At 40.6% G+C, this 14,383-nt stretch overlaps 1 protein-coding gene across 1 annotated transcript; it reads right to left on the reverse strand.

Annotated features, from left to right (window-relative positions):
* Window positions 1-677: 677 nt before the first annotated feature.
* WNT16 (Wnt family member 16) lies at window positions 678-10,813 on the reverse strand. Its single transcript, XM_008063878.2, has 4 exons — window positions 10,692-10,813; window positions 10,251-10,501; window positions 8,145-8,431; window positions 678-1,263 (listed from the first exon to the last, which is right to left on the reverse strand). The coding sequence occupies exons 1-4, from the start codon at window positions 10,784-10,786 to the stop codon at window positions 799-801; spliced, it is 1,098 nt and encodes a 365-aa protein (XP_008062069.1). The 5' UTR covers window positions 10,787-10,813; the 3' UTR covers window positions 678-798.
* Window positions 10,814-14,383: the final 3,570 nt, after the last annotated feature.

The raw sequence follows: 14,383 nt of genomic DNA on the forward strand, positions 1-14,383 counted from the left end.
GTTAACTTTTCAACATCTGTTTATGCATATATAGTATGATGTCTTCAATTAAAATACTGAGAGAATAAATGAGATTCATGTTACCGTTCCTTGCTGCTATAAGAGGTGTCTTTTTAAAATGACCAATGTTCACCCACCATTGTTGAAGTCCATATTCGAGGATCTTATCTTGAGTGTGGCAGGCCTCCCAGCATGAAAGAACTTTCCTGTGCTTTCTTGCTTAGGAAACAGATTATCTTGCTTGTATGTCCATATATGTTTCCCAAACCATCAAAAGATTAATACAAACTTCTTCAGCATTAAAATCCCAAGAAGCCGGGCTCGGTGGCTCAGCCTGTAATCCCGCGCCTTGGGAGGCTGAGGTGAGTGGATTGCCTGAGCCCGCAGGTTCGAGACCCGCCTGGGCAGCAAGACCTCATCTCTACAATAAATCAAATAATCAGCCGGGCATGGTAGCACATGCCTGTAATTCCAGCTACTTGGAAGGCTGAGGCAGAAGGATCGCCGGAGCCCAGCAGGTCGAGGTTGCGGTGGCCGGAAGCGGCCACTGCCCTCCAGTCTGGGCGACAGTTTGAGACTCCAACTCAAAAAAAAAAAAAAAAAAAAATCCCAAGAAATCCACATGCTCAGTGGGTCAATCAGGTAAACGAAAGTGTCGATCAAGTCCACAAAACCCTCAGAGAAGCCCAAGGATCTGGGCTTCCAAGGCAGAAGTCCACTTTGCCAGCCCTGCAAGGGAGAGGATCCTGATGCCACTGTATGTTGCTGAGGAGTCCTGCCCAAGGCTGGATGGAGTGGTTACTTGCAAGTGTGGACATCAGTCATGCTTTCACACCTTCTGCAGCGGACATAGCAGCACCAGATAAACTTACACTCACATCTCTCCACATGCCTGACCACATGGGTGTTGTAGCCTCGGCCACAGCATAGGAGGTTACAGCCATCTGCACCCTCGGATGTACGGTTGCATTCTCTGCCTTGTGTCCCTGGGATCCCCAGTTTCTTATCCTCTACACAGTAGTTGGGAGACTTATTAACATACAGCAGATCGTCCTTGCGGATTGGTATTTTTCTCTGATCTTTTTCTCTCCTGCGCATTTTCCTCTTGATTTTGTCTGATATCTGAACACTGTTTTCATATTTATCCTTCAACAAATGGCCAATCTTTTCAAATGAAGACATGGTTTTCCAGCATGTTTTCACAGCACAGGAGCCGGAAACTCCGTGGCAGCGGCAGTCTACTGACATCAACTTGGCAACGGCCTGAAATCAACAGTAACCATTCAACGATTATTCATGAAACATTTTACCCAACGATGAAAGCACAGTTAATCTAATTACTTAACTTTCTGGGTCTGTTTCCTCCTGAATAAAAAATGATAGTTAGGAATACAAAGGATGTTTAAGGTTGTTTAGGGTTCAAATGTTTTGTCCTTTGGTTTTGTCCCAAGTGCTGTGTTTAAATGTCTTGACCCTGTAGAGTAAATCTTTCCAAGTGCATTTAAAGTAGTAGGCCAGGCTAATATTGTTATTGGAGATTACCTAAGATAACAAAGGGAACTTACTTTTGTTTCTAGTCTCCTGTGTAATTTTAGGTGTGGGAGGATGCTTATGCATGCCTGTTATGCTCCAGATACCATTCTGCACATTTCTCAAAGTATGGTCTATGAACCGGCAAAACCAGATCGCTTGTGGGAAATGTAGACTCTCAGGTCCTACTCCAGACCTACAGAATCAAAGGCTGCATTTTAACAGGTTCGCCAGGTGACTCAGAACATTAAAATCTGAGAAGCACTGAAAGAGCAGTTAAACTTTACAAATAACTGACACTCAAACCTCTGACAATCTGATTTTATTGGTGAGGGTGGGGTATAGCCCATGGTACTTTTACCAAACTGCTCAGATGATTTTAACGGACATCCAGGGGTGAGATCTATTGATTCAATTACTACATGAGAAACTGACAAATTAGGTTTAGCTGGTCAAAAGGAGAAGGGGCTAGAGTACGGTTGCTCCAGCAAATCTTCCCACTCTTCTGGAAACTTAATTCAAAACATATGTTCTGTCTTTGGATCAGTAGCACAATCCTAGCACAGAAAATAGAAAGGGGATAATGTTTACGTAATTTTTCAATTCTAAGTGATGAGTTCAGTTTAAACGGGCTGAGAAATTCAATAAGACTACATATATTTGTAATATCCACTGCCTGGCACACACTGAAATCTAAATAAATGCCCTTTTCTCTGAAAAAAGAAAGTATAGGAAGAATCAAGAAAAAAAATTTCAGTGAGGCTAGTGGTGCGAAAACAATATAGAGATTTCAAAAGTTTTAGGACTCTAATCTCTTACATACCAGGCTAGCCAGCACAGCTTCCTTCAATCCCCAGATGATGGCAGAGTGGATTAATAAATCATTAAGGCTAGCTGTAGGGTTGACGCTCTGTCAACATGCTGGGTAAAATGAAGAATGGATCCATCCATTCACTAACTTGGAGATTATGTGTGTAATCTTACTAGAGGAGGGAAATACCTCATAGTTTAAAATTCTATTTGCAGTCCTCAAAACTCCAAACTGACAGGACTCTGTGCTTGGCTATTTTGTACCAAACATGATATTGACATGTTTGTAGAGTTACATTTTTAAATAAACTAACAACATTTTCTGAATTATTGAATGAGACAGAATATTTCCAACAAATGATAATATTTGTAAGCTTAAATGAGAGCATATGGTATCGATTAGTGCAATGTTAGTAGTGTTTACATAATAAACGGAATAATATTTAAATCCGGTTCTTTATAGCATATGGCACATATTCTCTTTTTGAATTCACAAAACTGAGAACCTAATAGATATATCTATTTATTTTTAACCCAGAACTAAAGGTACTCTTCAATAACATGAGAGCAATTTATAAAATATGCCACCCAGGCTTATTTGGTTAAATGTATGGCATTTCATAGTCACAACGCCCTCAATTCTTTAAAACATTTCCAGGCAAATAAATATTAACATCAATGCAGTCTACCTGCTCTTATTCAGAGTTTAAGTGTCCAAAGGATATGTGTGTGTGTGGGGGGGGAAGAGCTCACTCAGTGCTAGGTAATAATAAAACAAATTGTCCAAAGATCATCAAAAACCTTAGGATGTATGTTTATGTGTTTAAACCTGACCAATCATCACCTAGTGATTTAAAACTGTCTCTCCCTCTGGATCATGACTGAGGAGCTGACATTTTCTTTTATTGATCAGTTTAGACATTGTGTAAGATGTTGCTGATTTGCAGAGCATGGAGGATAGAGTAGATGCTCACCAAATATTTACTGAGTAATTAGCCCAGCTCACTTGAGCTGTTTTAACTCATCCTATGTTGGTAACTTGAATCAAGGGGAAGTAATAAAAACCACCTTCTTAAACAAAAGAGTCACTGCTGAGAGGCGGATGGTATTGTGAGACGTTGAGCCGCCTGGGCTCTCTTCCAATTCCAAAGGCTTAGTCCTGTCCACAACAGTGTTATTCCACACAAGTGACACACTTCTTCACAGGTTTGAAGGATAAAAAGAGAGACTGACCTCCAAATTCAATTATATCACCCACTGAATTTGTATTCAAATTTTGGAGGGATGTTCCTACTCTAGAAAACTAGCCCTTTTGAATACCTGGAATTCAAAATTTTTCTGTAATGACATTTCTATGAGTTATATTCTATTACTTTTGAGTTATAAGTATCAGTAATAAGTACAAGGAAGAAATATTTTATTATACATATGATATGTATTTTATCCTAGATCTAGGTATATTCCTAGAACATACATAGATATTCCTAGAATACTGCAATGTCTTAGAATATTCTTAGAATAGTTATATATCTATATCTGTATATAGATATTCTAGGATAGAAAGATAAATGGACTTCACGGAGAATACCAATAATTTGACATGCAATTTAAATGATTATACCCCCATAATACTTCATGGAAAGAACTTGGAAAAATAGGAATTAAAATAAAGCAAAGTAATCACTACTCAGAGAATTGATGAAATACAGAGTTCAAGGGCAGACATATACAAGTGGCTTAACTCTATAGGATTTAGTGTTTCTCAGAGCAATTTTTATAAATATTTTACTAGATTTAGTTTTATAGAAAGAAATACCTTAATAGTAAGTAGTTGATGAACAGTTACTTATGATTCCAATTGTACAGAAAAAAAAAGTGTGGTTAAGACACTTGACTTACATTAGGAAAGTTGGTATACGATATTATATGCAGCAAGATAATTTTAGTGGAACAGAGAAAAAACAAAAGTGGAAAATGCAACTATATTTAAGGAAATTACATGAACATTCCCCAAAAAGTATATCCTGGAGTTTTTCTGCTAGGATTCTTAATGAATGTTAAATAGCCATTCTGAGTTACAGCAATAGCACCGTCATTTTCTGGTAACAGAAAAGTAAGAGAATAGCAACAGAGTAAGTGCTGTGTGGTTATGAGAAAATTCCTTTCTCTACTCTAGTTGAGTTGTTAAGGTTTATAACGATATTAACAGAGGAATGTTTTGTTAACTATTACAAACAGATGTGCACATTTTGGTGGAATATTTTTAAACTATGGGAGTGCAATTTAGGAGGGTAGCATGTAATCTACTGGGTTCCTTGTGTAAGTTTTGATTTGATAAAGTTCTAATGAAGTGAAATAGGAAAGATGTATCATGAATACTTAATGTAAACATAGCAAACTGCTTGACAAGTGGTTTACGGACTGATTGGTCCCACAATTTTGACTCAGAGGTAATGCGGCAGGCGGTGATTGTTTTCCAGTATATTACTTTGTCCAGATTTTACAGAAATAGCCAGAAAATTGTTGTGGAACATTTGGTGACTAACATTTCATTTTGTCAACTATCAGATGATCTAAGTTTTTTATAAAAACTGCAACATGAGGTTGGATGGGTGTATGTCGGATTTCTGTTCCTCTGACCCATTTTGTCCCTTTCTGTCCAAAAATATATTTGAACCTGCTGAAAAGCAAAACACTATGTGTTGTTCAACTACTTATAAATATTCTTGGAACAGGTCAATGAAAATTTGGGATCGGGCCCTTCCCACTTTGTTGAGTTACTCATCATAAAACAAATTATGGGGTAGGGAAACTTAAAAGTTTATGAGGTGGACATGGGAAGAATGGAAATATTTTAAGCACACCAAAAGAAATACCCATAAATATTCCAAGTCACATTATTCCCAGAAGTTCTGCCCTGGGAAGACATCACATCATTCTGTTAGCCAATCACCATTTAGAAACATTATTCTTGGAGTCATAACTTTAGGAATGGTGTCAGAAACCAAGTGGGAATTAGAGTATTTAAGGTTAGCGGTTAGAAAATCATCTATCCTGCTCATAGTACTACTAAGCGCCAGTACCCACATTTCTCTGAACGCTTTCCTACCTTTTGAGTTTGGGATTCTGATACTAAGAAAATCAACTCAATTGAATACAGACCTTGATTTTATTCAAGAATATTCCAATTAGATTAAAATTCTAATTGTCAATATTGAAAGTAGTGGTGACTGCTCTTCCATGTTGGATAATAACTTGGAAACCTGATTTTGGATTGTTGTTGTTTTGTTTCGTTTCTTTTTTTCTTTGCCACCAATAGAAAGAAAAATACAAAAATTTTTGAATTACAGTACCTCATGAGAAAAAAAACCAACAAAAAGCATAGTAGCTTCAAAATAACCAGATAAATATTTTGTAATATTTTAAGATTTCATCTAGGACAATGTAGAAAACAAGAATCAATAGAGAAAACTCTGAAATTTATACAGAATGTATATATATATGTATAAGTTGAATTATTTTCAGCCTGTGTAGAAAAATAGTAAGAACCCAGGTAATATTAGAAAACTGTTTTTGTTTTTTTTTTTTTGCTAAAAGAAGCAAGTTAAAATTGATGCTGAATAGTTGTATGCGTATAATAAAATCAGAATGTAAACAACGTTTTAAAACTACTAATAAGCTAATAGTTACAGAAAAATATCACTACCTACCTACTTTGAAAAATGCACAAGATGAAATAAAATAATTAGCTACCTAATAGTACAAATAAAAATACATTTTAGAATGCTTTAGGGCTTTTCATAAGTTTAGAGATGACTTCATTTAAGATAATTAATCATATGCGTTTCTGAGTTTTGATTTTCAAGTTAAAAGTTAAATATCTGTCAAATTACTTAAAGACTAACTAATGGATTTTTAAGGTCTATTGATAATAAACATTTATCTGTTTTCTTGTTTTAAAATAATATTAATTTGACATATTGAAATTTTTCTCTAGCTTAACTCTAGAGTTGTAAAGAACACATATTAATTACATTTAACCCTTTAGACTAATATGCTATAAATAATAAAAATTATTTTATTTGATCATTTTAAGTTGAAGCAACGTCTTATTATTTTTAAAATATAAAACCTTAAGGATGAGAGACATGGGCAAGCGTTCATTATTTTAGTGGGATAAAATAACTTTAAAATTTTTCTAAATAAAAAAATGAAAACTTTACATAGCTATTTACTGACTTTCCTACTTTTTATTTTGCTATTTTAAATTGAATTGAAAATTCAAATTTAAACTTGAAGTGTTATGGTGATACATTTGCTGAATTTTCTGTTTTTGTATTTTAAACCAGGGTGTTTAAGAAAAGAAAACTGGAGGGAACATGCAACTATTCTAAATGGGTTCTATTTATTCATTTTCCATAAATGTAAAACAAATGCAACATATATTTTAAATATTCCTAAGAGATACTTTAGCTTGTTTTCAACTATTTTAGGAGAATGTGGCAGATTGCAATGACTACTTTGGGACCTTTATATGTTATTGGATATTTACAAGAAAATACGATATGTGCTGATATTCCTGCCCTGAAAGGTTTATTACAACACATAAAATATATATTCATAAAAAAGATTTCGACTCTTTTGGGAAAGTCACTATGAATTGCCAACTAAATCAACTATGTTGTAGAACCCAAATTTTATCGTGTCAATATTAATTAGTATAAATGTAAACTCCATTTAAGAAAACTTGATGTTAAAAAGTAGAATTCATAAAAGAGGTTAATTAGGTGGCAGTTCTTCAAATTTTCTTTCTCTCCATTTTTAGTATAACTATATTTAAAAATACCTATATTTAGATATATCTATAGCTTCTTTACACTTACCTGTATTTTATGAATTTCAGAAATCATTTATATTGCTTTGTAACAAAATAAATATTTCCCTTTCAAAAAAAAAACTTCACCTTATAAAAAAACATTAGGTAAGTGTTGTGTATTCCTTAAGAATGTTTGTGGGCAACCCCTTTGGGTCTCCTCTCACTGTGGGAGCTTTTCTGTCCTCTCAATAAATCCTGCTATCTCACTTAAAAAAAAAAAAAAGAATGTTTGTTAGATAAAGTAAGGGCAAAACTGACATGTTTAAGATCCAGTGCCCACTAAAAAGCAGATTTTTAAAAATATAATCCAAATTCAAATTTGGCAAAATGAAATTTGATTCTGTCTTAATAGATTCTGCCTTAGATCCTATTGTGGCTCTTCCACTAATCGGGTGAGAGTGTGGAACCAATGAACCCAACAGGCACTTGTACATCTATTCATTAATAGTTAATGTTGTAGATATATGAAGTATACAACCACAAACACATTCTACAGCAAGATTTAACTCACAGCAGTGGAGAACTAAACGAAACTAATGTGGTTAATACATAACCATGAAGGCATATATCACATATATATGTATATATATATGCATGGATATGTGTATATAATGCACATGTATATACATGTATATATATGTAAATATGTATACACACATACATATTTATTCTGAACAAAGCCTCCCATTCATCCTCTTACCAGACAAATCAATTTTTCAACTGCTTACTTTAATGAGTACATATTTAGAAAGGGAGATTTCCTATTGCTCTAGTCTTTGTCAAAGCAACATTAATTTTTAGTATCCCACTTGAGGGCTGCCAGTGTTTGGTTTGTAAACCATTTGGACATATTGAACCAAATGTGTAATCCCAGTGTTATTAACCTAAAAGACACTGGATTTTTATTATTCCATTTTCTAATACATACCTGTCTTCCAGCTTCGCTGTTATGTAGGTTCATGGCTAACAGTATTTTGCTCTCTTTTTCCGTGGAGTTTCTGATGGGGATATCTAGGAACTTTCTGCTGAACCACATGCCATATTGGACATCATCGGAGCAGCCACCCCAGTGCCAGCCTTCACTTGCGGAGCCGCCATTCTGCAAGCTGGTGTCACAGGAACACTCTGTCATGTTGCCTGCGCTGCAGGACCTGGTCACAGAATGCACCAAGCCTGCAGCCATCACAGCATAAATAAATGCTGTCTCCTTGGTGCCTAGAAAAAACATAAATTGCAAAATTAGAGGGCCATGCCACTCTTTGTTTATGTTCAGAACAAAGTCTCCTACTCATCATCTTACCTGACATTTTTTTCAATCACTTACAATGGATGATTTAATGAGTACTTATTTAGAAGGGAAGATTTTCTATTTTTCTAGTCTCTTAAAAAGCAACATTAATTTTCAGTATCCTACTTGCAGGAATTGTCATATATTGTATGTCATACATTGTCCTTATACCTTAAAGTCATCTCTTTATTTTTCAAATGTGAAATGTATGTCAGAACTTAGTTCACAGTGCTTAATTGACAGTAATAGTTCAGTAACACATATTAAACTTAAAATTCTTTGCATGGATAGTGTAAATGGTAATATAACATCCTAAGAAAACTAGATTTCTTTTAAAACTTAAAATGTGCTCTCACAAAACACAAGGTGAAAATTTCGGTGTGATTTTTGTGTAAATAATGCATGTCAGAATGAAAATTTAAATTAGAGAAGGACCAACGCAATCATTAAATAAATGGTACCGTTTACTTTCACATTAAAGACTAGACATATTAATGTGAAACATTTTAACTTTTTATATAGTTCTAGCTAATCCTCTTACAGTCTTGAAAGCAATGAAAGGTGAGATAATTAAAATGTCAGTAGCAAAAAAATCGCAATGAAAAAGTATAGAGTATTGAAAAACATATATTTAGCACACCTACTGTAGAATTGAAGCTAAAATCTTGGAAAATTAAAGTTCCAGTAAAATACGTATAAAATGGACTAAAAGGGATTCAGCGGGTGACTTTTTTTTTTTTTTCTTTCCAAATATTTGGTTTGGAGGGGAAACAGTTTTACGCCCGTTGTCCAATAAGCCTTCTCCACAGCTGATGCCTTTGCATTTCAGCAACTGGAAGACCACATCTTTCTTTTTCTTTTTTTCCTCCGCAGGGGACGGGGTTCCTTCGGAAGGGCGTGCCGGCCGAAACGCAGCGGGAGAGGCGAGGCTTTGGCGGTGGTGTGTGCCGGGACCGGGTGGAGAAGGGTCAGAGGTGCAAGGAGAACGGAAAAGAACATGAAAAACGACAGCGCATCTTTCAGCGCCCCGGTCCCAACGTCCTTTGGCTCTGCTGACATTCCTGGCACGATCCTGGCGCCCGGTACCTGTCTCCTCACCCAGTCACTGCGCACGTGGAAGAGGCCAGATCTTGTTCCGCCGCTCTCCGCGCCGCGGGCCAGCGCCGGGGCCGGGAAGCGAGGGAAGGACTCGAAGACCGAGGAGCGCGCCAGAGTGGCCCCGCTCGGGGGAGCCCACGTTGGGTTGTCGGGGACCGTCGCTTGAACATCACCCTTATGCCGTCAGCCTGGCGCTCCGAGGAGCCCACAGAGGTGGGGCTTCTCTACAGGGAGCCACTTGTCGGGGCTCGGGGAACAGCAGGGCTGGTTAAATCCAAGCAGACGCGCCAGCCGCATTCCCCGCTGCCGACATCATGTTTCTCCAGCTGGTCACCCCCGTAGGGGGGCGCTCCATGGTCCGAGGGGGTGGGCGGGGTGGGAGAGTCGGAGTCTTTCTCCAGCTCTGGGGAAGCCCCGCGGGTAGGAGGAAGAACTCCAGCCCCGCGTGCTCCGCTCTGGCCCTGGGGGACCCGCACCTGCACCCCAGGTCTGGCCTCCGTCGCTCCCCATCCCCGTGCACGAAAGGGCCTCGTTGGGGATTTAGAGAGCGACGGGACCACGTAAGCGCAGTTTTCCTTTATTTGGAGAACCTGGCGGAGGAGTTGTCGCCTGGCGTGCCCCGCCAACCCCGAGGGTCCCGGGACTCACCGCTGCTCAGCTCGTAGCCGAAGAGGGGGCTGGCGCCGATCGGGGCGGAGGCGGGGGCGGGGACGACCATGCAATTCCATCTCTCGTGCCTGAACTGGCTCCGGCACTCCTGAATGCCCAGGCGGGCGCCCTCTCGGATGCTGGGCAGCAGGTACGGTTTCCTCTTGCATAGCTCCTTCTGGCGGCTGTTCAACGGCAGATTGGCGCAGCCCAACTTCTCCGGAACCCCGAAGGAGGCGATGCCCAACCACCTGTAAGGCACGGCCGCCCCTAGCGTAAGCCGCTCCCCTGCGCTCCTCTCGAATCCCAGGTGCTTTCCCGAAAGCCAGATCACCCGTCCCGGGATCCCCGCCCCTCCTTCCCCTGCCTAGTTGAAAGTTCCCTGGGACTGGGCGCCGCTTTGGCCACGGACCCCGTGCTCCCTGACGCCCGCATACTCACATCCAGTTTCCTTGGGCTCCGCAGGGGAAGAGGGCGAGCAGGGATGCCCACAGCGCGCACAGGCGGGCCAGTCCCAGGAGCGCCGCTCTGTTCATGGCCCCCGCATGGAGTCCCCCAGCCACTCCGCTGCTGCCCTCCCGCCCCAGAGGCCCGCCGGGCCTGAGGTCAGTGGCCCAGCACCAAGTTGTCCCGCGCCCTCTCTCTGCTTGCATGCAACATAAAAGGAAGGCCAGCAATGACAGGGACTCTCAGCTGCCCTCCTGCCCCACCCTCGTTTGCAGGGAGCAGTGTGAGAGGTGGAGGAAGTAGCCTGGGGCTCTCCTCCTGCGCAGAGCTGGAGAGGTGCAGGCGATGCGGAGCGTCCCTCGCATTCCTAGGTGAGAAACTTGTGTTGATGTACCCGTGTCTCCATCGCCCCCGGCCTCTCCTCCCATCTCCTCCCCCTGGCCGCGCCCGGCGCCTGATTGGCCCAGCAGCGGCCCCGCGTCTCATCATCTGGGGACCTCGGACTCCCATTGGCTGAGAGGGGGGTCCGCGGGGGGCGCTCCTGGCCCGCGCCTCGCCGACGGTGCGTCCACACCCGGGTGTGTCTTGACCTTTCCTCTGTCACAGTCTCCTTAGAGCGGGTCGCTTGGGGCTGATTCAACCCGAAGACTGATAGGGGCGCTTCTGTCTTGGCAACCCTGGGGGAAAGCGTGTGTCTGAAGGAAGACGTTTGAGTTCCAACCATCCCAGCCGCATCTGGATCACCCTCTGGGTGGAAAATCTCGCTACCCCTCCTTGTTTCCTCTCCTTCACCTCACAGGAGAATAATCTTTGGGAGTTAGAGTTGGTACCAAACCAGATGACCTTCCGAACCCCTGTTTGAGGTCTCACATGTCAGGAGACTTTAGAGGGTGGGTGAAGTGCGATCAGGCTTTTGATCGTCGTCATTTTTAGATGCATTTATGTTTACCGAAAGGGAAGATTCCAGTCTAGCATCCAATCGGTCACATTTAAAGTGTATTCTGTATTTCTTTTCCGTGTTTGTCTTACTTCCTGCAGCCCTTGAGAGTGCTATCAGTCCCCAGGAGAAGAAGGGGACAAGAGAAAGTGAATGAGAGCTGTCTGGAAGAATAGACGAAGACTGTACTTTGACCCTTTTCTCCAGCCCCAAAATATGGTCATGGAGACCCCGGGCAGGGCTACACTCTGAAGATAAATAAATAAATAACTTATTTATTAAACACCTACTGTGTGCTCAGTCCTGCAGAAATTTATAACGAAGAGATCTTGTCCCCCAACCATACATGTCAGTCATGCACCCAAGCCTAAGACAAAATAATTTGAGAATATTAGTAATGGAGAGTACAGAATCTAGCAGGGTCCTCTTTGAGCCAAAGATAGTTCAGAAGCAGGAAATAGTCTAGTGGCTGGTAGTTTTGGAAGGTTAGTTAACCAGTGTTTTGTTTGGTGGAAGGTCTCCAGGAGAGCTCTGACACAAGCAGAACATGCTTAGCTGTGGCATCAGAATGTACTGCCTCACCTAGTTAGACACAAGAAATGTATCTAAGAAGCATCGCTTGTCCTCAGAGAACTTCTGAAATATTAGTAAATTTTCAGGATGGGCATATGGGCTCCGTGGGTAATCTAGATTTACTCAAAGGATTTGGCAACATTTGCTGCCTATCTCCCATATCAGCCTAGAACAATAAAAGCTAACTGGAATTCCCATTCTTAGCCCATTCACTCCTTTATCCAACAAATATTTATCGAGTGTACACTATGTACCAGGTTCTAAAGCCACATTGTATAATTTTTAGAGAGTTAAGTGATGATAGGGTGTAGTTACTGATCCAGAAATATTTTGGCTAATGGCTAGTGGTCTCTCTGAAAGTCAGAACCTTCATCCAAGCTCACTTTATTCTGTGAAGGACCATGGCATATTCTTTGCTGTACCCCTGCCATTGGGCCCAGTACCTAAGATCCTGGTTTTGAACACAATTTACTGGGTGGATTAACATGATGAGGAACATCCTGAGCAGATACCCAAAAAGCATAAATGCTGGAACTAGAGAAGTGACTTTCTTTTAAGGGGAATTGGAAGAGGGGGAAGCAATCTTGAGGTTGGGAGCGGGTGGAGAGCTTCATACTTTAGGCTGACTTTAGGGCCAGCAGTAGTAGATGTTTGAAGGAGGTTGTCTGAATTTTTCATTCAAAACTATATGTTGAGAACCCGTTATTGGTTAAAAAGTGGGGATAGTACTGAGTCAAATGATGCTGGAGTTCACAGTTTGCTTGAGGAGACAGGCAATTATAATGCAGTGCAATCAATGTAGGAAGTGTAGGGTGTCATGAACACATGTAGGAAGATTGCTTAATCCAGTCTTGAGGAACAGATGGGGAGGAGTCACTTAAAGGTCACCTTCATTTTTACTTTAGGATCAAGCACTGTCTAGGTATTCAGATAAAGCCTTTGGAGAGGCATGCAGAATATTCTTAGAGTCTATGACCACTGGTTCAAACATTTTCAAATACAAGACATACCTGCACCTCTTTTGTATGGTCTAGGGTCTCAGGGGTCTCCCCGTCCATAGTTCTAAAGCAAAGGAGACATATTTCTAGGCGTTGACCCCACCGAAAAAGTAGGCTTTTCATTCAATGATCAGACATTTGTATGACTATTTCATTCTGGTCATTGTAAACTTTCGTTTACTGAGAACTGCTATATGCTCCCAGCTCTCTCTCACTTTCTCTTGTGTTCCTCTGCCTTTCTCCTTCTCTCCCCACACAAAATTTCAGTCTCCCAACAACTGATATGTATTTTATAGATGAGGAAATTAATTTGCAGAGATTATGAAACCCACTCAAGGTCACTCAGCTAGTAAGTAGTAGAGTCAAAAATCAATCTTATTGTAGAGGGCCTGTTTTTTCCACCACAACATACTGCCTCATAACATAATTCAAAACCACTATATATATATAATATAGATATATTGCTTACCAAATCCAGATTACTGGGCCTTAGGTTCTAAATTTTTCATTTGTGTCCCATGGTTCATTACATTACAGTTCACAGACACCTTCAGTGAGAAAGTTGTTCTGTTTTCTGAAGATAAACAATACTCACCATAAGTTGGTGTCATGAGCAGGTCCCCATGAAGGTCTCTCTGAGGCAGGTGGTGTTCTCACGGGTGTCTTTCCATTTTCCTTCTCTCTGCTTTCTGTGGCTTTTGTGGATTGGCAGGAACAGTGAACAGAGCACTGGGATGGGTTGGGTGACTGGGGCTCTAATCAGCAGGTGACAATTGTGGGTTATTTTAACTTTGAGCCTGTTTTCTCATCTGTAAAACTGTCAAATGGAATTTTTTAGACCTGAATATCTTACTGGAGCTCCCATAGGACTGGAGGGAGGAGAGTAGTGCATGTGTGTGTGTGTGTGTGTGTGTGTGTGTGTGTGTGAGAGAGAGTAGGGGGAGGGGAAGCTACATTTGCTAGGAAATTGCAGGGGATGAAACCTCAGCGATGCACAGGGCCTTGTCTGCCTAAAAGAAGGGCTAGTCCTCAGAGGGGCACAGACTAGGGATTTTTAGTCCCATCTTGAATCTTCAGTTTCACTTTTGTTTTTGGATTTCAATGGAAATGAATTTATTGCTTAAAATTATTGAATTTTAAAACATAACCTTGTCAGGTCATAAGAAATTGTATTTGGA

The sequence above is a fragment of the Carlito syrichta genome, unplaced genomic scaffold (genome assembly GCF_000164805.1).
Source record: "Carlito syrichta isolate Samal-C Ts95f unplaced genomic scaffold, Tarsius_syrichta-2.0.1 Scaffold307112, whole genome shotgun sequence".
Classification (NCBI taxonomy): Eukaryota; Metazoa; Chordata; class Mammalia; order Primates; family Tarsiidae; genus Carlito; species Carlito syrichta.